Consider the following 24,586-nt stretch of genomic DNA (forward strand, 5'->3'; position numbering starts at 1 on the left):
GAACATTATTGAAGAGGCCTAAATTGGTAGAGTTTATACAGATTTATCATTTTTCAAGTCTCTTAAAAGAATTGGCATGTATCTCTTCTTCTGATATAAACAACATTCGATATAAACAACATTTATATCGGAAGCAGCTTCTTTGAGTTTTGAGGCATAATATGAAGAAAACCTACTACCTGAAGCTTTTTTGAAACAAAAATTAAATATAATATTCAATGTTGGGTCCATACTCCTCATTTCTGTATCCATTGGTCTCCTTGTCCATCACTCCACAATCCCTATATTCTGTTTAGGGAACAGAACCGTGTCACCTGAGTATATGGGAATGTCTCCATCATTATATTTGTCATTATATTTGGCAAGGCAGTGGTCTATAAAGGTCAAGTGTCTTCCTCAAAGACCAAACTTTCCCTAACCCATTGAGTTTCCCAGTCAACTTAAAGCAGCATGACCTGTCTATCAAGGCACAGGAGGGGACAAGGAGAGTTCTCACTGGAGGCCCAGAATGGTTAAAAATTCCTCTGACTGCGAAAGGATAAAAATGGGGCAGAGAGGTCTTCAAACTTTCTGCCCAGTCCTAATGTAGGAAACAGGTATGTAATGGCAATTTGAGAGTCTCCTTCCATGTTTTCTTATTCAAAACGTATACCAAAACTTGCCATGTTCTAGAAATGGGTGAGTTTTTTTTTTTCTGGAGGTGTATAGTTCAAGGAAATAATATTCATTGTGGAACTTCACATCTAGTGAGGACAAAACTAGTTCAAAACATTGGAAAAATTTATGAGACCTGAGTGGAAAGAGAAAGAAAAATTCCATGTGCAGAAGTGTATTGAATTCCATGGATCATTCTCATTGGAGCAAATTAAAAATTGCAGTCAGACATATCCTTGTCTGATCTTCTGCTACAGACACGTTGCTTCCTTGGGAATGTTTGAGTTTCTTAAAAATGTGTCATCCATGGGAATTTTTCTTCCCCCATTTTGAATTGATGCCACAACTTTGAGTCACATTTGCAAATCCATCTTCTTCTTTTGTACAGCTAAGGATTACAGAATTCACACAAATGTAAACAGATACCCCACCTTACACGCAGGGTCTTAAGTGCTGCTCAGATAATTCTTATGTGCTCTTTGTCATCCCTCTGTTGCCACCACCTAAATACTGTAAACTTCCTCTATTTTCTTCAAAATTCAATTTGTTTCCTTGTTCCCATTGTTATCAAGTTTACCCCCCCAATGCACTTTTCTTGTATTATTGAATCCATTAGATATAAACTATATAATCTTTCCCCATAACTTGTAATTTTCCTTCTTTTTTCCCTTAAATTTATTTGAACAGATACCTAAAAATACAAATAGTATTTTAATGAGTAAATAAATGTGCTGGTGTTTGTATACATTGTGTTACCTTTGTCTCAAACACTTTATTTCTTTTTGGTGAAAACTTCCCATATGCTTTCTTATAGCTCTTTGAAACATAGAATATTATTGTTTTCTATAGCCACCCTACTGTGCAATGCTCCTATCTTGCTCCTATATAAGCAAAACCTCTCATTCATTAATCAATCTATAGCCTTCCATTTCAATCTCTATACTCTCCAGTCTGTGGTAATCACAATTTCAGTCTTAAATTTGATATGGTCAACACTTACAGATTTGGCATACAGTGAGATTATAAGACCCTTGTCTTTCTTTGCCTGACTTATTTCACTTAATCTAATGATGTCCAGGTCAATGCATGCTGTAGTAAATGAAAGGATTTCTTTTTTCTCCCCAAAGAATATTACATTGTGTAAATTTACTTCTTTTTTTTAATCCATTTATCAGTTGATGGACATGTAGTTTAATTCCATTTCTTAGCTACTGTCAGTAGTGCTGCCATAAACATGGTAGTTCAGATGTCTCTCCAACATCTTGATTTTATTGCCTTTGAATATACACTCAGCAGTGGATTATTATACCATATGGTAATTTATTTTTGGTGCGGTGTCTGATAATGTCTTTGTATTTCCTCTGTTTGTAAAACAGTTTTGCTATATTTTGTATTTTTGATTGGCAGATATTTCCTTTAGCTCTATGATAATCTCATGAAACCTACTTCTGGCCTATATGTTTACTATGGAGAAGCCTGCCATCAGGTGAATTAGACCACCCCTATGTGTTGTTTGTTTCTTTTCTTTTGATTGCTTGAGACTCTTTATCTTTCATCTTTAGGAGCTGTATTATAATATGTAAAGAGCCCAAAGGTCCAGGTCAAATTTGGGTGCCCAACTAAGTTTTTTTTTCCAACTAAGTTTTTACTACCCAGGAGAAACTTATTCCTCTACTCTCTCCATAGTGTGCTGCCTGGAGCTTTGGGGAGGAATGAAGAAGGTGGTCCTTTGGCCACCAATGCTGCCATGCTATTTCACAACCTGAGGAAACATCCAGCTAGGACAACACAGAATTGGGAAGGGACTAAAGCCCTCAGTGTTATGAGCTGCCTTTGGCTGAGGTGAACTCAAGGTCCAAGACTCCTGAAATCAGCCATAGGTGATAACAGGTTCTTCTTGAGTCTGTCCCACCAGCACACAGGTCTTGTTCCCCTATGAGCTCTATCCCACATTTGAGGCCTATAATTCCTACTGAGAGCTGAGTATCCCCATGGTGGGCCTGACACTGAGCTCCAAGACAAAGTCCTGTGCCAGCATTGTATCCAGCTCGTTAACAAGTGGAGTTTTGCTTCCCCCTCTGCCAAGGCATCTTGGAGGAGTGGTGGTGGAGACAGATTCTTTGCTGCCTTACTAAACATAGTTCCAGGTTCTCAGTCTCAGGACACTGGCATAGAAACCAGTGTTGTTAGACTCTACAGGGCACCAGGTTTCATTCTGGCAGGACTTGTCCTGGGTTTTAAGTTCAAAGCCTGAGCTTAATTTCCTTTCTATTCCCCAAGAAGAATGTATCTCTCTTCATGCTGGGCTGCTTGAGGTTGGAAATTTTTAATCTTCCTCCCTCTTGGATATGTCCTTTCTTTTTAATATACTAAAAGCGGGCATTCACCTGTTTTTTTGTCTCTTATCAAACTAGTTTGGTGTGTGAATAGCAGTTAACTCAGGGTATTTGTGGGAGATCACTGAATAAACATCCTGGTCTGAGTCCTAAACTACAAAATCCCTTATCATCATAAATATGCATTAATATTTTATGGCATTCAACAGATTATCCAGGACTTGGTTGCATTAACCTTCTCAAATATGAGTTCATACAGATGTTGCTTTGAAAAGGAAATGTAGAGAGACTCTATTGTAGTAAATATTGAGTGAAACTCTGTGACTCAGAGCATTTTATTCACAGTTCCCTGGCCCATCCTGCCAATGAGCTAAGAATTTTGATGTCTGAATCTGGAAAGGAGAATTGCAACTTTGCAATGATCCAAAATTCTCCTGTGAGGTGTTTAATACCATCCCTGTGCCCGCCTACTGACCCAGTGCAAAAATATCTCTGGTTGTACATATATAAATACTTAATTCAACTGAGAAAAGTAAAGCCTCATTCTTGTCTGTCTTTTGAAAAGTGTTGCAAACAGAGAATATGTGGTAATTTATGTGTAATCCTAAAAATAGTAAATTAGAGAAACAAAATTATGAAGATTGCTTTTAAGTGGAATCATCCTACAACAAACCTATCTTGTCAAGAATGAGAGTTGAGAAAGGAAAGGACAATATTTGCAGTTTACAAGAAGGGAAACAAATTAAGCCCATTATCTGCAGCTTTCCAAACACTCAGGGTCTGTGAAAGAACCTCTCAGTCCTACTGAGCCATTCACCTCCTACTCCCCAAAGCGTAAGACACTCACTTTCTTAGAACTTTTCATTCTTCAATACAGTGGGGAATTCACTGTCCATACCTGAGCAGATGACTCCTGCATCTTCACTGTGTGAGCAGTCATTTTTGTCCCAGTCCTCTGAAAGGCACTGCCACAGATGGGACTCCTCTCCTGTGCACTTCAGCTCATCCAACCAGATGGGCCCTGATCCCTTCCCAAAGGGTGCCTCGTGCACGGCATTGAGGGCCTCACCACAGCCCATTTGTCTGCACACCACATGGTCATCGTTCAGGTCCCACCTGTCTCCACAGACAGTGCCCCAGGAATGCTGATGAAGGATCGCCACTCTGCCTGCACAGCGACTACCCCCATCCACCAGGCGGAGCTGTGGAGTCTCTGAGGAGAAAGAATCATGTCAATAATTGCATTTTCAAGAGAATGAGAAGGGTTCTACTCCCTCCCACAAACTAAGCTTTCAGAATGCAGAGTTTGCTAGGTAAGACATGGAGTTGTTACACCAGAGCAATAGCTAAGTCTCAGTTCCTAACAAAACAAGTAGGAAAATTAGTTGTGTAAAAAAAAAAAAAAAAGAGAGAGAGAATCCAACTTATGGTAATCTAGTAAGTAGTCTCAAGTAGAAGTTTCAAGTAGGTAGGTCCTATCAGAGTTAAAGTTGTTATTGGTAGAGTTCTTCATAAGGTCTGATAAAACATTTATAAAAATATCAGGATTTCTACTTTGAGTAGTTGAAAATATCTTTTTGTGTATGTGAATGATTTCTAAGATTTAATGTAAATGTGCCAGCTCTGAATTGGCTTCTTATAAAACATGCATGTTCAAGTGTCAATGGTTTGGGATTTGGAAGAATGGGAGCACAGGGAATGGAGTAAGGGATGGGGATAAGGTCATCAGAAGTCTCAGGTGACCATTATGAATCCAGGAAAAAAGGAATTATATAGGCATTAAGAATGAGAAATGAATGTATCACAAGGAAGACCATGGTTTACCTCAAAATATTTTACTAATGATTCTAGATTTCAGAGTTCAGATCTGAATATTTAATTTCAAATTTGTGTTCACTTTAGGTAGATCAGCAACCTCCCAAAAATATGATTTCAGATGCGGATATTGCTCAGAAGCCATAAGGAATCATAGATTGTTACTTTTCCCCTAAATAAATCAAATAATGGTTTGGATTTCCTGTCAGGAGTTATTATTTAAAAAATCAAAGTTCTTAATAGGTAAATAGCAGAAGAGAATTACCTTTGTTGTGTCTGAGAATGAAAAGAGTCGGGGAATAAGGGTAAACTGTATTCCAAGAAGAGAAAGAGAGGACTTGGGACAAATTAAAGAAATGATAAGAATTCTAAATAACTCAGAAGAGCATTAAGGCAGCCCAGAGAAAAGAATAAAGTAATTTACAAGTTCAACTTCAGCTGCCTGGTGAGGGAGGCAACCTGCAAGCATAAGTTAAGCTGGAGAGTGCAGACACCCTAGATGGTGTCAGCAGAGCAGCAGTCTTAGCTGTAGGAGAAACACATGGTTCTTACAAGCTTTAGATCAAGTTTGGGGAATTGTTTTGGGAGAACTCCTCCTACACAATGAGAGATCCATTTTCCATGGTTAACTGAAGCAATTGGCATGCATCTTCCCCCTGTAATTTGTAAATGGCACTTATCCTGGATGTACTGCTTGGAGTTTTGAAACATATAGTAAGCCTATTGACCAAGGCCTTTGTTTAGACATTGTCATTAAACAATATATCTGATGCTGGGTCTCTCTCTCTCTTTTTTCCTGTTGTATTATTTTTATATTAACTTTGTAATTTACTTTTTTCAAATTTAGATCTTTAATTAGGCCAGAGATTATTTTTTATTTATATATGACAGCAGAATGCATTACAATTCTTATTACACATATAGAGCACAATTTTTCATATCTCTTGTTGTATACATAGTATATTCACATCAATTTGTGTCTTCATACCTGTACTTGGGATAATAATGATCATCACATCCCACCATCATTAATAACCCCATGCCCCCTCCCTTCCCCTCCAACCCCTCTGCCCTATCTAGTGTTTGTCTATTTTTCCAATGTTCCGGCTCCCTATTCCACTATGAATCAGCCTCCGTATAGCAAATAAAACATTCAACATTTTTTGGGGGGGGTTGGCTAATTTCACTTAGCATTATCTTCTCTGACTCTACCCATTTACCTGCAAAGGCCATGATTTTATTCTCTTTTATTGCTGAGTAATATTCCATTGTTTATATATGCCACATTTTTTATCCATTCATCTATTGAAGGGCATCTGGGTTGGTTCCACAGTTTAGCTATTGTGAATTGTGCTGCTATAAACATTGATGTAGCTGTGTCCCTGTAGTATGCTGTTTTAAAGTTCTTTGGGTAGAGACTGAGGAGAGAGACAGCTGTGTCAAATGGTGGTTCCATTCCCAATTTTCCAAGAAATCTCTGTACTGCTTTCCATATTGGCTGCAACCAATTTGCAATCACACCAGCAATGTATAAGTGTACCTTTTCCCCCACATCCTTGCCAACACTTATTGTTGTTTGTGTTCATAATAGCTACCATTCTGACTGGAGTGAGATAAAATTTTGGAATTGACAGAGCAAAAAGTTGGTTCTTTGAAAAAAAAATAAATAAAATTGAGAGACCCTTAGCCATGCTAACAAAGAGAAAGAGAGAAAAATCTCAAATCACTAACATATGTAATAAAAAAGGAAATATCACAACACACACTACAGAAATACAGAAGATAATTAGAAGTTATTTTGAAAACTTGTACTCCAATAAAATAGAAAATATTGAAGGCATTGACAAATTTCTAGAGTCCTATAATTTGCCCAAGAAAACTTGTACTCCAATAAAATAGAAAATATTGAAGGCATTGACAAATTTCTAGAGTCCTATAATTTGCCCAAATTGAATCAGGATGATATACACAATTTAAACAGCAATTTCAATTGACAAAATAGCAGAAGCCACCAAAAGTCTACCAACCAAGAAAAACCCAGGACCAGACAGATACACAGCTGAGTTCTACAAGACCTTTAAAGAAGAACTAATACCAGTACTCTCTGATTTATTTCTGGAACCAGAAAAAGAGGCAGCAGTTCCAAACTCATTCTATGAGGTCGATATCACTCTGATTCCAAAACCAGGCAAAGACACATCACAAAAAGAGAAAACTTTAGACCAATATCTCTAATAAACATAGATGCAAAATTCTCAATAAAATTCTAGCAAATCAAATACAAAAACATATCAAAAAGATCATGCACCATGATCAAGTGGGATTTATCCCAGGGATGCAAGGTTGGTTCAACATACAGAAATCAATAAATGTAATTCATAACATCAATAGACTTAAAGATAAGAATCATATGATCATCTCAATAGATGCAGAAAAAACATTTGACAAAATACAGCACCCCTTATGTTCAAAACACTAGAAGAACTTGGGATAACGGAAACATATCTCAACATCATAAAGGCTATCTATGCTAAGCCCCGGGCCAACATCATTCTAAATGGAGAAAATTGAAGGCATTACCTCCAAAAAGTGGAACAAGGCAGGGATTCCCTCTTTCACCATTTCTATTTAATATAGTTCTTGAAACACTGGCAGAGCAAGTAGATAGATGAAAGAAATTCATCTATGTAAAGGGATACACGTAGGAAAAGAAGAACTCAAATTGGCACTATTTGATGATGATATGATTCTATACCTGGAAGACCCTAAAAGTTCCACCAGAAAACTTCTAGAACTAGTAAATGAATTCAGCGAAGTAGCAGGATATAAAATCAACACCCATAAGTCAAAGGCATTTCTGTATATCAGTGACAAATTGTCTGCAAGGGAAACATAGAAAACTATCCTATTCTCAATAGCCCCCCAAAACAAAACAAAAAACCAAACCAAACCAAAACAAAACAAAACAAACAAAACTTGAAAATTAACTTAACAAAAGAGGTGAAAGATCTATACAATGAAAATCACAGAACCCTAAAGAAAGAAATCAAAGAAGACCTTAGAAGATGGAAAGATCTACCTTGCTCCCGGATAGGCAGAATTAATATTATCAAAATGACCATACTTCCAAAAGCACTATACAAATTTAATGCAATTCCAATAAAAATTCCAATGACATTTCTCATAGAAATAGAAAAAGCAATCATGAAATTTATCTGGAAAAATAAGAGACTCGGAATAGCTAAAGCAATCCTTAGCAGGAAGAGTGATGCTGGGTCTCTTAATGTTAATTTTCCCTACAAATGATAGGTACTTAACTAAAAGTGGTTTAATATATAAAACTATAGAGATCACAGAAAAGATGAGCTTCTAAAGAGAAAGTATGAGAAATGGGGGACCTGATGCTTCTAGAATATTTTTTTCACATTTTCTTCCCAATTTCTGGTTCTTTCCATTTACCTTTGTTCTTTAGACATGTCCTTCCTACACAGCTGAGACTGTGGACCCCAGAATGTATATTTTATCCATAAGAATATGATAAACACAGGTTAGTGACCTCTCCTGTGTTTTGGGAGGTGGTAGTTACTAATCCATCAGGGATTCTAGATTAGTAGTGTATCATCAGCAATGTGTTGATCAAGAGCAATGGTGCACCAAAAGAAGAGATATTTAGCTGCAATTTGGGATGTATCTACTAAATTTATGAAAATAAGTCTAACAGGAAATATGTAGTACCCTTGTAAAAGCAACCAATCTATTTTATTAATTTTTTATTCAAATTTGTTATCTATGATAAGCAGAAGGCATTACAATCCATATTATACATATAGACCACAGTTTTTCATATCTTTGGTTGTACACAAAGTTGAGTCACACCTTTGTGTCTTCATATGTGTACTTAGGGCAATGATATTCATCTCATTCCACCGTCTTTTCTACACCCCATGCCCCCTCCCTTACTCTCCCTCCCTTTTGCTATATCTAGTGTTTGTCTAATCCTCCCATGCTCCCACCCCCAGCCCCATTATGAATAAGCATCCTTATGTCAGAGAAAACATTTGGCATTTGGATTTTTGGGATTGGCTAAATTCACTAGGCAGTATATTCTCCAACTCCTTCCATTTACCTGGAAATGCCATGATTTTATTCTCTTTTAATGCTGAATAATATTCCACTAGACAAACAAAGGAAATTAAAGGAATATGGATAGAAAAAAAAGAACTCAAATTAATACTATTTTACAATGATGATTCTATACCTAGAGACCCAGAAAATTCCACCAGAAAACTTCTAGAACTAATAAATGAATTCAGCAAAGTAGCAAGATGTAAAATCAACACCCATAAATCAAAGACATTTCTGTACATCAGTGACAAATCCTCTGATAGGGAAATGAGGAAAACTATCCCATTTACAATAGCTTCAAAAACAAACAAATAAACAAACAAACAAACAAACTTGGGAATCAACAAAAGAGGGAAAAGACCTCTGCGATGAAAACTACAGAATGACAAAGAATGAAATTAAAGAAGACCTTAGAAGATGGAAAGATCAACCTTCTTCTTGGATAGGCAGAATTTATATTGTCGAAATGACCATAATAACAAAAGAATTATACGGATTTAATACAATTCCAATCAAAATTTCAATGACATTCTTCATACAAATAAAAAAAATAGTCATGAAATTCATCTGGAAAAATAAGAGACCCAGAAGAGCTAAAGAAATCCTTAGCAGGAAGAGTGAAGCAGGTGGCATCACTATACCCAACTTTAAACTATACTACAGAGCAATAGTAACAAAAACAGCATGGTATTGGCACCAAAGAAGACTGGTAGACCAACGGTACAGAATAGAGGACACAGAGACTAACCCAAAAATTACAATTATCTTATATTAGATAGGCACCATAAACATACATTGGAGAAAAGATAGCGTCTTCAACAAAGAGTGCTGGGAAAATTGGAAATCCATATGCAACAAAATGAAATTAAATCTATCTCTCACCATGCACAAAATTCAACTCAAAGTGGGTCAAGAACCTAGGGAATTAAACCAGAGATGCTTCGCTTATTAGAAGAAAAAGTAAGCCCAAATCTCCATTATGTTGTATTAGGCCTTGACTTCCTTAATAGGACTCCAAACTATTTTTGAAGGTTTTAAAGATCTTACTTTTTGAAGTGGAAACATAAATAATTTTCATACTGTTTTCTTTAGTGAATGCAAATATTTGATAGAATACAGTTCAACATCTAAATTGGTACTATTTGATGTTTTCTATAGGACTTTTGGAGTTGATAAGTAAAAATAAATGTAAATATAGTAAGGAATTTGTGAAATAGAAGGCTGCTATAAAAATATTCATGAGATTAAAAAATATTAAAAAGAACTAAGTTCTTATGAGAGTGCAATGCAGCATAATGTAAATGTAGACAAAAGATAATTATGTTTAGAAAGTTAGTATTTAAAAGGTAACACCTTAAATCATTAGGATATATATATTTTTATGTTGTTGAAAATTTAAGTGTTTAGAAAAAATAATATTTGACCACTACTTTTCATTGTGCCCTAAAATAAACTTTTCAGTGGCTAAATAAACACATGTGAAAGTCATTCATAATGCACAGAGACAAAACACACACACAGATATATCAAATAATCTCCAATTTTGTTTTGAAGAAGACATATCTGAGCACTTTCCTACTAACCTAAAAATTTTAGCCTGTCATGAAAATGGTTCCATATTTTCATATTGACTAAAACCCTTCATTTCTGGGATGTAGCAAAAATCTTTACATTGGCCATTGATTTGCTAAGAGCATTTTCAAAAAATTTGACTCAAAAATGGAATTTTATGTCTTACATGAAGGCTAAACATTGTAACTAAAACTGTCAGCCAGGTTAGTGTTTTAGCAAACGCTTTGTTATGAGACACCCATCAGATAATTACGTTATAAAGAGAAAAGGCTTAATTTCATTCACGATTTTAGAATTTACAGTTAGCATTTGGTTGGCCTAATTTTGGCGGGTAACCTAGCCCCTCACTGTAAAAGAACAAGGTACAGCAAATTGCTCACCTCATGTCTGGGAAGAGAGTTAAGAGGAGGCCAGGGTTCTATAATCTCCATCAAGAGCAGGCCCTTAATGACTCAGTGATTTCCACTATTTCCAAACTCCTTAGGGGTCTCTCACCTCCCAACAGAACCATGTTGGAGATTAAACATTTACCATAGGCCTTTGGGAACAATTTTAAGATCCAAACTATAGCAGTCATTGCATTTTTGGAAAGTCTAGCTTAAGAGGAACAATTTTACCAATTGTCACTTGTTTAAAATTGATATATTTAACATACTTATACAGAAATACTATAGGACCAAGAGAACAAAAATTAAAAGTAAAGAAAACCATACATTTTAAAATCTATCTTGCATTATAGAGAACTATACTCAGGGTTTGTATTTATTTATTTATTTATTATCAGTAATTAGAAGATAATTAGATTGACTGAATCAATGATTCAATCAAATAAGAGAGAAACAAGGCTCAGACCATACAAAATTTAATTTTTAGTGGCCTATGGGACTTGGGATTTTGAGTCTATAAATGACTAAACATATGTGTTTGGCACAAGACAGCAAAAGACATCTTTGGTGTCTACACTTGGAAAGACAGAAAGGTAGTTAGTTGATGTACAGTTCAGATTTGGAGGTTGTTTTATTTCTCCCATCAAGTACTAACCAGACCCAACTCTGTTTAACTTCCAAGATCAGACTAGATCGGGAGCATTCAGTGTGGTATGGCCATAGATGGTTGTTTTATTTCTAAGCAAAGAAAGTACTATCCCTTTGATTTGGTAGCATAAAACTTCTCTCAGTTTCATTTTTGTTTCCTAGAATCATCTATTAGTGTCCTACATATCCAATATCCTAAGTATTTTCTGATAGTGACTTATATCAGTGCCAAGATTAAAATCATTAATCTGTAAATTAAATTGAGAATTTTAATGCACCATTTCCTTTTATTTTGTCAGAATTGGGACCTGGGTATGGTTGGTGATTTGTACAAAGTTATAAATTTGGAGAATATGGTTGGCATTCTGACCTAGCCTCTCATGTCCTTGTTTTATTCTTCCCAATGACAGCTTCACATGCCAGGTGACTGCACATTTCCCTCTTCCTTGGTTCAATGTAAGATATACATTGCATGTCAATCTCCTGGCACATCCTTTCCACTTTCCTCTCAGATAAGTGTCCTCCATATCTCATAGTTAACTCACTTGCAAGAAAGATACCAACCTGAGTGATAAAAGAATCTCAGGGTCCAGGCTAGAAAATTGTTCCTCTGTCTCTATGCTTGATCCTAGGAGATCCTCAATTCTCCACATTTCTGCTCCTTTCAGGACTCTATTGGCCACAGGAAATGTCTCCTCTTACCCCCTCTCATAATTACAGCTTTAGGTCTCAATTTTATCCAGGTAAACCAAAGAGCTAGGATGACGAGGATGGTTTTCAACATGTTTCATCAAGATTGTACATATATGTCTTTCTCTATATCCAGGGTTGCCTTCTTTATCCTGCCTGTGGCTGTGACTCAATCTGCATTCAACCAACTCCCAGGTCCTGTGGCAATATCCTCACCTCTATCTATCTGTCTCTCGTAATTGCTCCAGGCTTCTACTTTCTCTTGGGACAGAGGAGTTCTTAATGTGTGCTTGAGATATTGGGGATATCTCCATTATATGTGGTATTTGGGCACTTACAGATACACAAAAACTGAAGAATGTTCCTTGAAGACCAAACTTGCTTTTTACCTTTCAAAGCAGAGATGGCTGCATGACCTTCCGATCAAGGCAAAGAAGGGGCAAAAAACATGGTCACTAGATCCTGAGAAATACCCATAATAGCCCCAGATTTGGACATGATGAAAATAGGGGAGAAAGGGAGATTTCAAATATGTATATGTAAACTTTCTGCTCAGGTTTGTTATTTATGTTGGAGATGGCTATTTGAAGGCAATATTGAGAGTCAACCTCATGTCGTTTTATTCAAAATTCAAAAAACTTTTTAGATTTCCCCATGCTGCAAGAATGTTTGTACTTATTGAGAATATAAATCACAAGAAAACAATGATGTTCACTCTGGGATTCCTTATTTCTAGTGGAAAGAAAGAGAAGCAAATAATTTCAAGTTATTTCAAAAGTTTATGAATGACTTGGGAGGACAAAGAAAGAGATATTGTCCCTACAGAGGTCTACTGATTTATATGAACCAATCTAACCAATGGCAAAATGAATATTTCAGTCATATATGTTTCTGTTTTATCTCTTTCTATATGTGTGAACTTTGACCTAAGGCAAGATTTTTAATGAAATCTCATCACTGGGACCCCTTCTTTCAACATTTTGATCTGCTTAGTGCCTCAAACTTAAGTCACTGTTAAAACTCATTCTTCTCTTTTCCTACAATAGTCATGCAGAATTCACATAAATATACACAGGAAATTCTCCAAATTACAACTGGGTCTTCAGCTCTGCTCAGAGAATCCTTAAGTACATAGTCAGCTCTCATTGTCAAACCCTATTACTACAAGCCTCTTTTACCTTCCCAAAGTCCACTTGTCTCCATGCTCCCATTCTTATAACACCAAATGCACTTTTATGACTGAATGCAACAGGTAGAAACTGTCATCTCTTACCAAAATACATAACTAATGACATTTTATTCAACCCAACACTGACTTGCAAACACACAGACATGTGTTCCTTCCAATTTGAGTTTATGACGATGTTGTGTTAAAAAAAGTGAAGAGAATTGATTGTAGTATAAAGATTAAAGGAGAATCCACAACTCAGAGTTCTCCATCTGTAGTTCTTCCTCTCACCAAAAGCTATATGTTCTTTTCTCTGAATTTGCAAGAGACTTATGATTTTGTGGTAATTTATAAATTCCTCTGTGATTTGTTTAATGATATCCTCTGTGCCTATACACCTGCTAGCCTATCGCAAAACAGTGTCTCAGGCTACACATATGAAAACACTTCAACTGAGAAAAGTACAACCTCATTCTAGTCCTTTCTTCTAACAGGCTCACTGTCTCTAGGGAGATATATCTGTTGATTTGCAGATGTTTTGGATTATAAGAATCTTATAAGAAAAAAATTATAAAGATTATAAAGTTAGTATTAATTGAGGTGTTATTAAAATAAATTGTCTTTAAAGAAAGACAACTGGAAAAGGGAAAACTGTAGTTGAGACTCACCAGAGGGAAGTAACCCAAGCTCCTCGCAATAAGCACCTGAGCAGTCTTGGTCTTCAGGTAGACCTCTAAGTCCCTTCTCACCCATCCTCCTTCTATTTCCTCAGAAATCAGAAACCTTCTAATCTAGAACTTTTCATTCTCCCAGACACTGGACAATACAATGACAGTTCCTGAGCATGGGACTCCTACATCATCATGCCTGCTGTTGCAGTTCTGTTATTCTTCTAAAATAGCAGTGAAATTGAAAAATACCTAGTTGGACTGATCAAGGAAAAAGTAGAGAAGACAGAAACTACCAGTATGATGAATGAAGGAGATGGCATCACTCCATTTCAAACAATTACCCATTTTCCTTGATAAGGAAATGCTGTAATTCAGTTCATCATAATTTATTAGACAACTTACATAAAATGAATAAGTTTCTAGGAAGATATAATTTTCCAAAACAGGTACAAGACCAAATAAACAAAATCACTATCAAATTGGTGGAACAAAATGGTGCCAAAGCCTTTCACTGATTATTTCCCCATAGACACATCAATTTAATTAGATATTCATATACCAAACTACTTTCACAAGAATTAAGGAAACCAGGCAAGAAAATATAATGCTTGGTTGCAGTATAATAATAAGAAAATATGCATTGGATAAGGCAGGAAGAAAAGAGTTACTCATGTTGTCCCTCCCTTCAATCAAGTAATGCATCCTGGAGAGATGCCTCCTACATATGGAGGGGAAAGGAATAAAGGCTGAACCTTAGACTTAAAGACCAAGCATGCCATGGTGCAGTCCAGGGCCTGGCCATATCCCAAGTCCCCTGCATTGCAGGAGCTGATTCTCTGGAACTGCCTTAGCCAACGGTGCTTCACCACTCCTTCCCCAACAGTGGGGAGCAGAGGAGGGAGGAAGACTCCACCCTCCTGGAAGCAGGGCAGAAAAGCTAGCACAGGACTTGACTTGGAGCTCAGTTCTGGCCCACAATGGTGACACATAGCTCCAAGAAGAACCAAGGTTTCCTCTACTCAGGCCAGAGCTCACACACAAAGCTTCCAGACCTAACAGAGCTCAGGGTAGACATTTACTCACCTGTAGGATGGATTCATGTTTTGTCCTACATCAGAATAAGTTATAGGGAGCTCCTGAATACACCCCTGAGATTGTGTAGCTACTTGTAGCTGTGAGACTCAGATGTCACCTAGTTCAGTGCTAACTTTGGTGGTCAAAGAACTACCTTCACCAACACTATATCAGTACTGAGCAGCAGAATGTTGAGTCAACCTCAATTTTCTGGGTGTAGGGAAGCATATTAAGCACAGGATTTGCCTTGTATATCAATGCTAGACAGGCAAAATTTAATATTGGACAGATCCTGGTGGTACTTGTTTACAGGTCAGTGCCCCTGAATGGAGAAGAGACACATGGCCCCAGTCAACTGGACTTGTATTCCAGCCAGCATACCCAGTGGCTGGTTGCAGCAGTCACAGGCCATGAATCCACCTTGGAAGTACACAACTTTAGCAGCATTGGTCTAGATCCTTCTTCAGTGTTGGCTGTGGCCTCAGCATGTGAAATAGCATTTTAGCGTTAATGGTCAAAGACCTTCCCACCCTATTCCTCTGCCAGCTTCAGACAGAATAACATGAAGAGAAAAACTACCTTCTTGGGAAGTAAAAAGGAGGAGGACACCATCTATGGTTAAGAGTCTGGAGGTGATCACTCCACAGTGATTCTGCTCAGGGACCAGTGAAATATCAGAGTACCTGAATGCAGGCTAGTGACCCCGGATGAGGCATCTGGACCTACCCACGTGTCAGGGAGTGTTTCTGAGTATGGACTATCCTTTTAGATTCTCCCCATTTCCCCACTTCAGAAAAACACACCTACTATGGATTTGGGAAAAACCAGGCCTTGTTCTCTAGTGTTTTATTGTTCACTACTGAACAACAACAACAAAAAAACATGGGTTACTTCCTATTACTAAAATAACAGAAGTGTCCACAAGCTCAGAGAAAATATGAAATCTGCATAGTTAGCATTTCTGTTCACCACATATGTGTATGGTAATGTCACACTGAACTCCATTAATATGTATAATTAATATATATATGAAATTGCTTTACAATCCAGGTTAGAAAGACTGAAATAAAAACCTGCTCCATCAATATGCAGGTGATTTCATACACCACCAAGGTACAAGAGCTTCCCAAGAAGCTTGACCTCACCTAATGTCAAAATAAGTGCCAGAAAGTGACCATATACTATCCATTTATTCTTGGATCAAAATGTAAACAACTGTTTTAAAGAAACTCAATGAGCTTTCACAAAGACAGAGAAATAATTTAATATTCTAACAGAAATTTACAGAGATGGAAGTAATTTTTAAAAAAGCAAGCAGAAATCCTTGAGATGAACTAAGTGAATTCAAAACCATGAGAGATGGCAAATTACACACACAAGAAAAAAATTAGTGAGCTCAAAGACAGATTATTTGAAAACACACAGTTGGAGGAGAGAAAGAGAAGATAATGAAGAGGAAGCAAGAAAGAATAAAGGAAATTTGGAACATGATTAAAAGATTAAAGATAAGTTTTTCAAGACATCAAAAGAAAATAAATAACACATAGGAGTATTTTATGGGTGGAAATTATACAAATACATGGAAAGAAAACAACTTACTTTGAACAACCAATGGATAAAGGAAGAAATCATAAAGGAACCTCGATATTTTCTTAAAACAATCAAAATATAGACACAACATACCAAAACAAATGTGATACAGCAAGGTGTCTCAAGGAGGGAAGACTATTAAGCAATTACTACATTAAAAATGAAAATAAAACCAGAATGGTATTAAATATATTATAATTGTGTCTCAAAGAAATAGAAGAGAACAAGAACAAGCTAATTCAATATCAGAAGAAAGAAATAACAAAGACCAAAGCTTAATGAGTGAAGTAGAGACTAAAATATCAACACAACTAGGAGCTGGTTCTTTATAAATACTCACAAAATGACAACCAGACTAAGAGAGAGAGAGAGAGAGAGAGAGAGAGAGAGAGAGAGAGAGAGAGAGAGAGAGAGAGAGAGACTCTCCAATAAAATCAGAAACTAAAAGATAGACATTACAACTCACACCAAAGAAATACAAAGGATCATTACAGATTATTATGAATAATACTACATGCTAACAAATTTGATAACCTAGAAAAAATGGACAAATTCTTCAACACATACACCTTACCAATACTGAATCATGAAGAAATGCAATACATGAAGATACCCAAAGGCCAGAATTTCCTCATATCAACATTAGACAAGGACACACACAAAAAGAGAAAAGCTACAGGCCCAACACCTTTGATGATTATAGATGTCAAAATCCTCAACAAAATACTAGCAAATCTAACAGCATATTAAAAAGATTAGTACTATGATCAAATGGGATTTATCCTGGGGATTTAAATGTGGTTTAACCCAAGACTGTAAACATGATACAGCACATTAACAGAATAAAGGACAAAAATCATATAATATCAAAATTATATAATGACAAATGCAAAAAGGCCTTGAATAAAATTCAGTATTCCTTTACACTAAAAAAATCTGAATAAATTAGGATAGAAGAAACATCCTTCAACACAATAAAAGCTATTTATAATATGGCAACAGGTAAAATGTTACTGATTGGGAGAACTCGAAATCTTTCTTCCTAAGATCTGAACAAAATGATAACGTCCACTTCTATCATTTTTTTCAACTTAGTACTGAAATCCTAGCTGGAGCAACCAGGTAAGAGAAAACAATAAAGGGAATCCAAATTGAAATACAGGATGTCAAATTGTTACTGTTTGCAGATCATCAGATCTTAATACAGAAAACCCCAAGACTGTATTAACAAGACTCCATCAAACAACAACAACTGAAACTAGAAAATAAATTTAGTAAATTTCTAGGATACACAATCAGTATATGAAAATTCATAGTCTTGTGGTTTTCCAATAGTAAAATATATGAAGCATAGTCAAGAATGAACTTCATTCATAATAGCTATGAAAAATTCTTAGGAATAAATTTAACTAAAGAAGGAGTAGATTTCTGTAATAAAAACTATAAAACGTTAATGAGAGATTTTGTAGAGGACCTATACAAAAACACAAAGTGGAAAGTCATGCCACGTTTAGAGATCAAGAGTCAACATTTCTATCTGAAGCAATCTACAAATTCAAGCCAACCCTGTCAAAATACTAATTATATTCTTCTCACAACTATAAAAACACAATCTCAAAATGTATATAGAATAATGAAAAAAAACCTTGAATAGGCGAAGCCATTTTGAGCCAAAAGACCAAAACAGGACTCATTACAGTACTCAACTTTTAAATGTACTATTAAGCTGCAGTAATTAAAAAAGCATATTATTAGCATAAAAACAGAAACACAGAACAACAGAATAGAATACCAAGTCCAGAAGTAAATTCATACATCCACAGTTAAGTGACTTTGGATACAGGTGCTAAGACCATGCATTGGAGGAAGGACAGTCTTTTCAATAAATACTGGTGGGAATACTGGATAACCTCATTCAAAAGAATAGAATTAGATCCTTACCTCTCACCCAATACAAAAATCATCTTAAATGGATTAAAGACAATAATGTAAGCTATAAAATGACTAGGAGAAATTCTTCAGGATACTGGAAATGGGCAAGAAACTTTTGGACACGACATCAAAAGAATAGAAAACAAAGTAAAAAATAGACACATGAGATTTACAAAAAAGTTAAAGCTTCCAAATAGTAAACAAAACACTCAACAGAGTGAAGAGACAATCTACATAATGGGAGAAAATATTTGTAAAGTATACATATGAAAATGGGTTAATGTCCAGGACATATTTAAAAAATATATATGTGTATATATATATATATATATATATATATATATATATATATATATATATATAATTTGATAAAATATGGGTTTTAGATCAAAACAGATACTTCTCAAAATATGGGCTGGGGTATAGCTCAGTTGGTAGAGTGATTGCCTCGCATGCACCAGGCCATGGGTTCGATCTCCAGTACCACACACACACACACAAACAAAAACAAAACCTAACTAACTAACTACCATATATATATATACACACATACATACACACACACACACACACACACATACACACACAACGGGCCACCAGATATATGAAATATGAAAATATGCTCACCATCACTAATCTTCAAGGAAAAGTAAACCAAATGACAATGGATTATTGTCTTACTCTAGTAAGAATGGCTACTATCAAAAATACAAATACAAACTAGTGTGAGGATGTGGACAATGTGGTGTATATGCACAACAGAATATTACTTAGCACCAAAAAGCATAAAATACTGCCATTTGTAAAAACATGGATACAACTAGAACTCGTGGTTTAGTGAAACAGGTGGAGTACAGAAGGATAAGTGCCATGTGAGCTCTCTGAGATGAGCACTATAAAAAAATCAGTCTCACTGAAATGAAAGGTAGGTTAGAAGCATCTGGAGAGACTGGAGATATGGGAGGAAAGGGGATGATGGGGAAAGGCTGATGAGGGGCTCCAAGTTAAGTAGCTAGATAGGAGAAAGAAGTTCTGTTGTGCTCTTGACTATAAATAATGTGACTATCCATAATGTTAATGTACTGCATATTTCACGAAGCTCTAAATATGGATTTTGAAAGATTTCACCACAAAGAAATTATAAATATTTGAGAATATATATATGTTTAACCTGACTTAAGTACCTGCACAATATATATGTAGAATAAATCATCTGGTATCCCATAATTATGTGTACATTTTATTTTTTATATCTGTTAAAAATCACTATCAGAACAAATTTATAACCAAATTGAATTATTGTTTAAAACCTCCCCACAAAAAAATCTCCAGGGCCAGAATTTTTCAGTGGTGAATTATACCTCATAGGAAAATTATAGGACTTCTAGATTTTGCTTTGCTTCTCAGAAAAGAAAAGGAAACACTTTATAATACATTTTATGATGCCAATAAGATATAATGTCAAAATCAAGGCAGTAGAAGAACTCTCATGTTATGCCTCCTTCCCTGAGTGAAAAAAAAGAATGACCAATGAAGTCACAAAAGGTACTGAAAACCATTAGTAACTAAGAAAGAGCAAGTTAGATGCTTAGAGAATTAAACTTCTTCATAAGAATTTCTGAAAGAGTAAATAGCAAGTATTAGAGGGGATTTGTAGTAATGGGAATGGTAGTATTAATTTTGGAAGCCTCTAGCTGTTACTTTAAAAGAAATATACTGACAATATGATGTGACAATTTCAATAATATTCCCAAGCAATGAAAGGTATGACATGAATGTTCTTAACATTTTTATTTATAATAACAAAACTAAGATGTCTTCCATAATTGGTGAATGGATAAACTAATTGAGATATATCCACACAATAAAAAGTTATTATTTAATAAAATGAATAAAGTATTTTTAAAAATGTTATTAGGTATATTTAATGTATATTACATGATACCATGGTAAATTATCTATCTATCATCTATCTATCTATCTAGATATAGATATATAGAGATATAAATATAAATATGTATACACACATATATATTCACTATAGTGAACTATAGTGAAACACAATATCATAATCAGCAAACCACATGCTTACCCAAATTTAGTTTTGCTTTTTTTTTTCCTTTGCCAAGAGCAACTAAAATTTACTGATTTAGCGTGAATCCCTGAAAGAGTACAATTTTATTATCTATAGTCCTTCTGTTGTGTGTTAGAGATCTAGGCTTGTTCATGGTACATATCTGCTATTTTGTATCCTCTCACCTACATTTCAACATTTGTAATGTTGAACAAACAAAATTAAAAACAAAGTATTACATATTCTATGGATGCATCCATGTAGGCCAATTAATGTGTGGTATTGAAAGTCAGGGAACTGGTTAACCTTGCCTGAAAGAAGGCATGAAGTTATCTTCTAGTTGTTAATATTCTATTTCTTGATTTCTGTATTGTTTACATGTATTCACTTCATAAGAACTTGAGAATTGGAATTCTCCCATATGTTAATACTTCAATGAAAATTTAAAATGAAGATTCAAAGCCAGGCTTTCGGATTTCAGAGATCAAACTCTCTATTCTTATGCTAAAATCTTCATGAGACTTTACTAGTCACAAATGTTGTTTTAAGATAAAAATTATAAAGTTTGAATCTAGGAGAAGTTAACAGAACTCCAAGAACACTGGAACATATGTATTTCTTTAACTACTTATTGGTTAGCATTTTCCCAAAATAGAAAAATTAATAATATAGAAATTATGATCATATTAATAAATGTGTGTGCACCCACAAATGTGGAGACTAATGCTATAGCATTATATTGACATTGTAGGTGCATATATACAGTTTTATATCTAAAAGCAATTTCAATTATGAATTATACTGTGCCCCTTTGTATTTCTGTTTCTTTCAGGAAGGCTTCCCTGACCACTTATGAGTCAGTTATTGTGTTCTCACATCAGCCTTTACTTTATTAATTATTGTACATATCATAGTTTATCATTAGTACTGGTTTAGTTGTCCACCTCCCCCACTGTGCTGTGTCACTGAGAAGTGTGCCCCCTGTTGTAGCACTGGTGCCTGTTAAGGCACAATGAAGAATGAGTACATCTAGCAATGCAGTGTACTAGGTACTCTAGGGAACCCTCCAGTATACAGAGGAAATACTCCACAGGACAACTAGGCAACAGGTCCTGACACCAGTATGGCCTTGATGTATAAGATATAAGCCAGCAGGAGAAAATGGGTAGTTCTCAGATGAATTCTGAGGGGAGCCCTTCTGAGTGTGCTATGCCTTGGAACTGCATAGATGGGCACTGTGGGAGTTATCATGAAATTACCCATTAAATATGTGCCACAGAAAGGGTCAAGTGTTATCTGTCAGGCTGCTGTGGTCACTTGGACTACTGGCAACATAGGCTCTTGTAACATGTTCTAGAATTGAGGAATTTTTAATGCTCTGGCAGAATAATTCCAAGGTTGAAATTTTGCAAGAAGATGGGGTAAATTCATCTGAACCAAGTGCTTTAATATGTGAACATGTTTTTTGATATTTTCATCCTCTGAGGATAATGTTCTTTCTGAGGAAAAATTATGTTTGCTTGAAGGAGATATAATTTATTCTCCGCCTCATAAGAAATTCATTCACGGATATTGCAGATAGAGACCAAAATGGAATGAGAACATTAATTTTACTTTTCAATATGAGAGTCTATTTCCACTCCTAAGAGCCAGCACAGCTTTGCAGACAGGAAACCATCATGGGCCTTTGGCTAGAACCCAAGAAACTGGACATTTCTAGACATATAGTAAGGAAGTGAGGAGCAGAACATCTTGTTCTTGTTTGGGAGGGGTAGAGTTTCTCAAAGAACAAGGACAGAGACTTCTGAACAGAGGGGTTGGAAAGGGGAAGAAAAATTGAGTAGACAGAGAAGTGAGGGACATTGTTGAAGAAAGCCAACACCTATAACTAGAAAAGCTGATTCTCCAGGGATATGGCTAAATCATTTTTGGCTCAATCATTTCAGGAGCTCAAATGCTGGTAACCTGAATTCCACTGCCCAGTGGAGACCAGATTTTATGCAGGCTGTGAGGAAACCACAAGGGAAAAAATTCACCATGAAGTGAATTTCACAACCACAGGGTTCTTCTAACCAGCCAATTCTTGGCATGTGAGAGAACAAATTTGAGTATCCACAGGGAAGGGAAAATTGGACAAGGAGAGGCTCATCCTGAAGTCTGTAAGGCTGGATCCCTGCTCTGCCTACATGCTAACATCAATTCATCCATGACCTTCTACATCTGATATATATATATATATATATATATATATATATATATATATATATATATATATATATTTTTTTTTTTGGCACAATGGGGTCAGAATACCCTCAATCCAAGTGATAAAAAGAGAAAAATACCTGCAAAAAGATAAAGGTCTGCCAAGTGCCCTGGGCAGGGTAAACACTATAGCGAGGCAGAAAACGCCCGAGCTGTGGGCTGTGAGAAAGAAAAAGAATCTCATGTCAGGCTCAGAGTGCAGGTGCAGGGTTATTTGTGGTATAATTGCAGTTCATGTTGGGGTGGGGCTTTCTTTATAGGCACCAAGGTTTACATCTGCCCTTGTCATGTGCACATACACATATATCATCACCACAACTGTCCTCACTATCAAATCCAGCACCATGGCTCAGAGTGATTTCTATGGACTCCTGTCTAAACAGCTAACTTCCAGTGGGCAGGCATGCTCCTGCTCACATTTTTACTTCAAAGTTCCTTCACCAACTAGTTGCTCTTCTACTACCTCTCTCCCTCTGTCCTCTCACCTCGCCCCCCCATATCTTTCTCTGTTTCTATTTTTCAATCTTTCCTCCCATCTCTCATCTTTCTCTCCTCTCTTCTCTCCCCCTATATTTTTCTTTCTGTTTATCTCTCCCCCTTCTCCCTTTAGGTACATCACTCTCTATGATTCTTCTATCTCCCTCCTTCCTTCTCTCTCTCTCTCTCTCTCTCTCTCACACACACACACACACACACACACACACACACACACACAAACAAACAACAGTTTCCTGGCTCAAAGGGCAGAAATACCAATGCAGTGAGTAAGCATACTATAGACTAAAGAAGGAACAGATAAGAGGCCCAGCCTGAGGTCATCCCTAAGCCTCTAACTGTTATGGGAAACCTGGGAAATGAGTTTTAGACGTTATTGTGGAAATCCAAAATATAGTCTCTGGTTGATCTGGGAACAAACTTTATTTCTTTGCAACATCCCCTTGTTGTTCTTGAATAACTGGGACCCCACATCAGAAAAAATCAGCATTTACTGTCACTTAGGATCATAGTGGGTCAAAACCAAATGATCTATAAAGAGGCATTGTCTTTAGGATCCTAATGACCATTTCCCAGAGTATTGGAGCTAATCCAGCATCTCCCTGCTCATAAAAAGTTGGGCTATGCTTACCTTGAGCATCCGCTATGACTGTTAGAAGGAGAAACGCAAGTCCCTGGAGAAGGCAGTGTGCCTGCATGGTCTTTCTGTGCCTTGTGTCCTCTGGTCAGAGCATCGGCTTCCTCAGATGATCTGGGGAGCTCTCCTAGCTGCTTTTGATTGAGCTCCTACCATAGGAAGGGGATTATATAGTGCCATCCACTGACATGGACATCTTCTGGGAGCCAATAGAAACTGTGTTTAACGTCTTCCCTGCCCTCAGAGACTATAGGAAAAGGAAACTTTCTGAAGTTAAAACATCAATTAGCTACTGAATCCTAACTATCTCCTTATATAAAATACGGGTCCTTTTGATATCAGATTTCTTTCTGTTCTCAAGACTGATACAGAAAAGCAATATTTTTTTTTAACCTCAGGGGTTTGGTTTAATGGCAGATTCCACCCAGTTGCTAGCATTAGTCAGGCACAAAGTTCT

The 24,586-nt window shown here is 36.2% G+C and overlaps 1 protein-coding gene across 1 annotated transcript in view; it reads right to left on the reverse strand.

The window, feature by feature from the left end:
- Window positions 1-24,586, reverse strand: part of LOC143398295 (uncharacterized) — a 326,595-nt gene that overhangs the window by 231,611 nt on the left and 70,398 nt on the right. Inside the window, 1 exon segment of the mRNA XM_077109254.1 lies at window positions 3,889-4,203. Coding sequence (XP_076965369.1) covers window positions 3,889-4,203 — 315 coding nt within the window.

Source organism: Callospermophilus lateralis, chromosome 4 (assembly GCF_048772815.1).
Source record: "Callospermophilus lateralis isolate mCalLat2 chromosome 4, mCalLat2.hap1, whole genome shotgun sequence".
In the NCBI taxonomy this organism is placed as follows: domain Eukaryota; kingdom Metazoa; phylum Chordata; class Mammalia; order Rodentia; family Sciuridae; genus Callospermophilus; species Callospermophilus lateralis.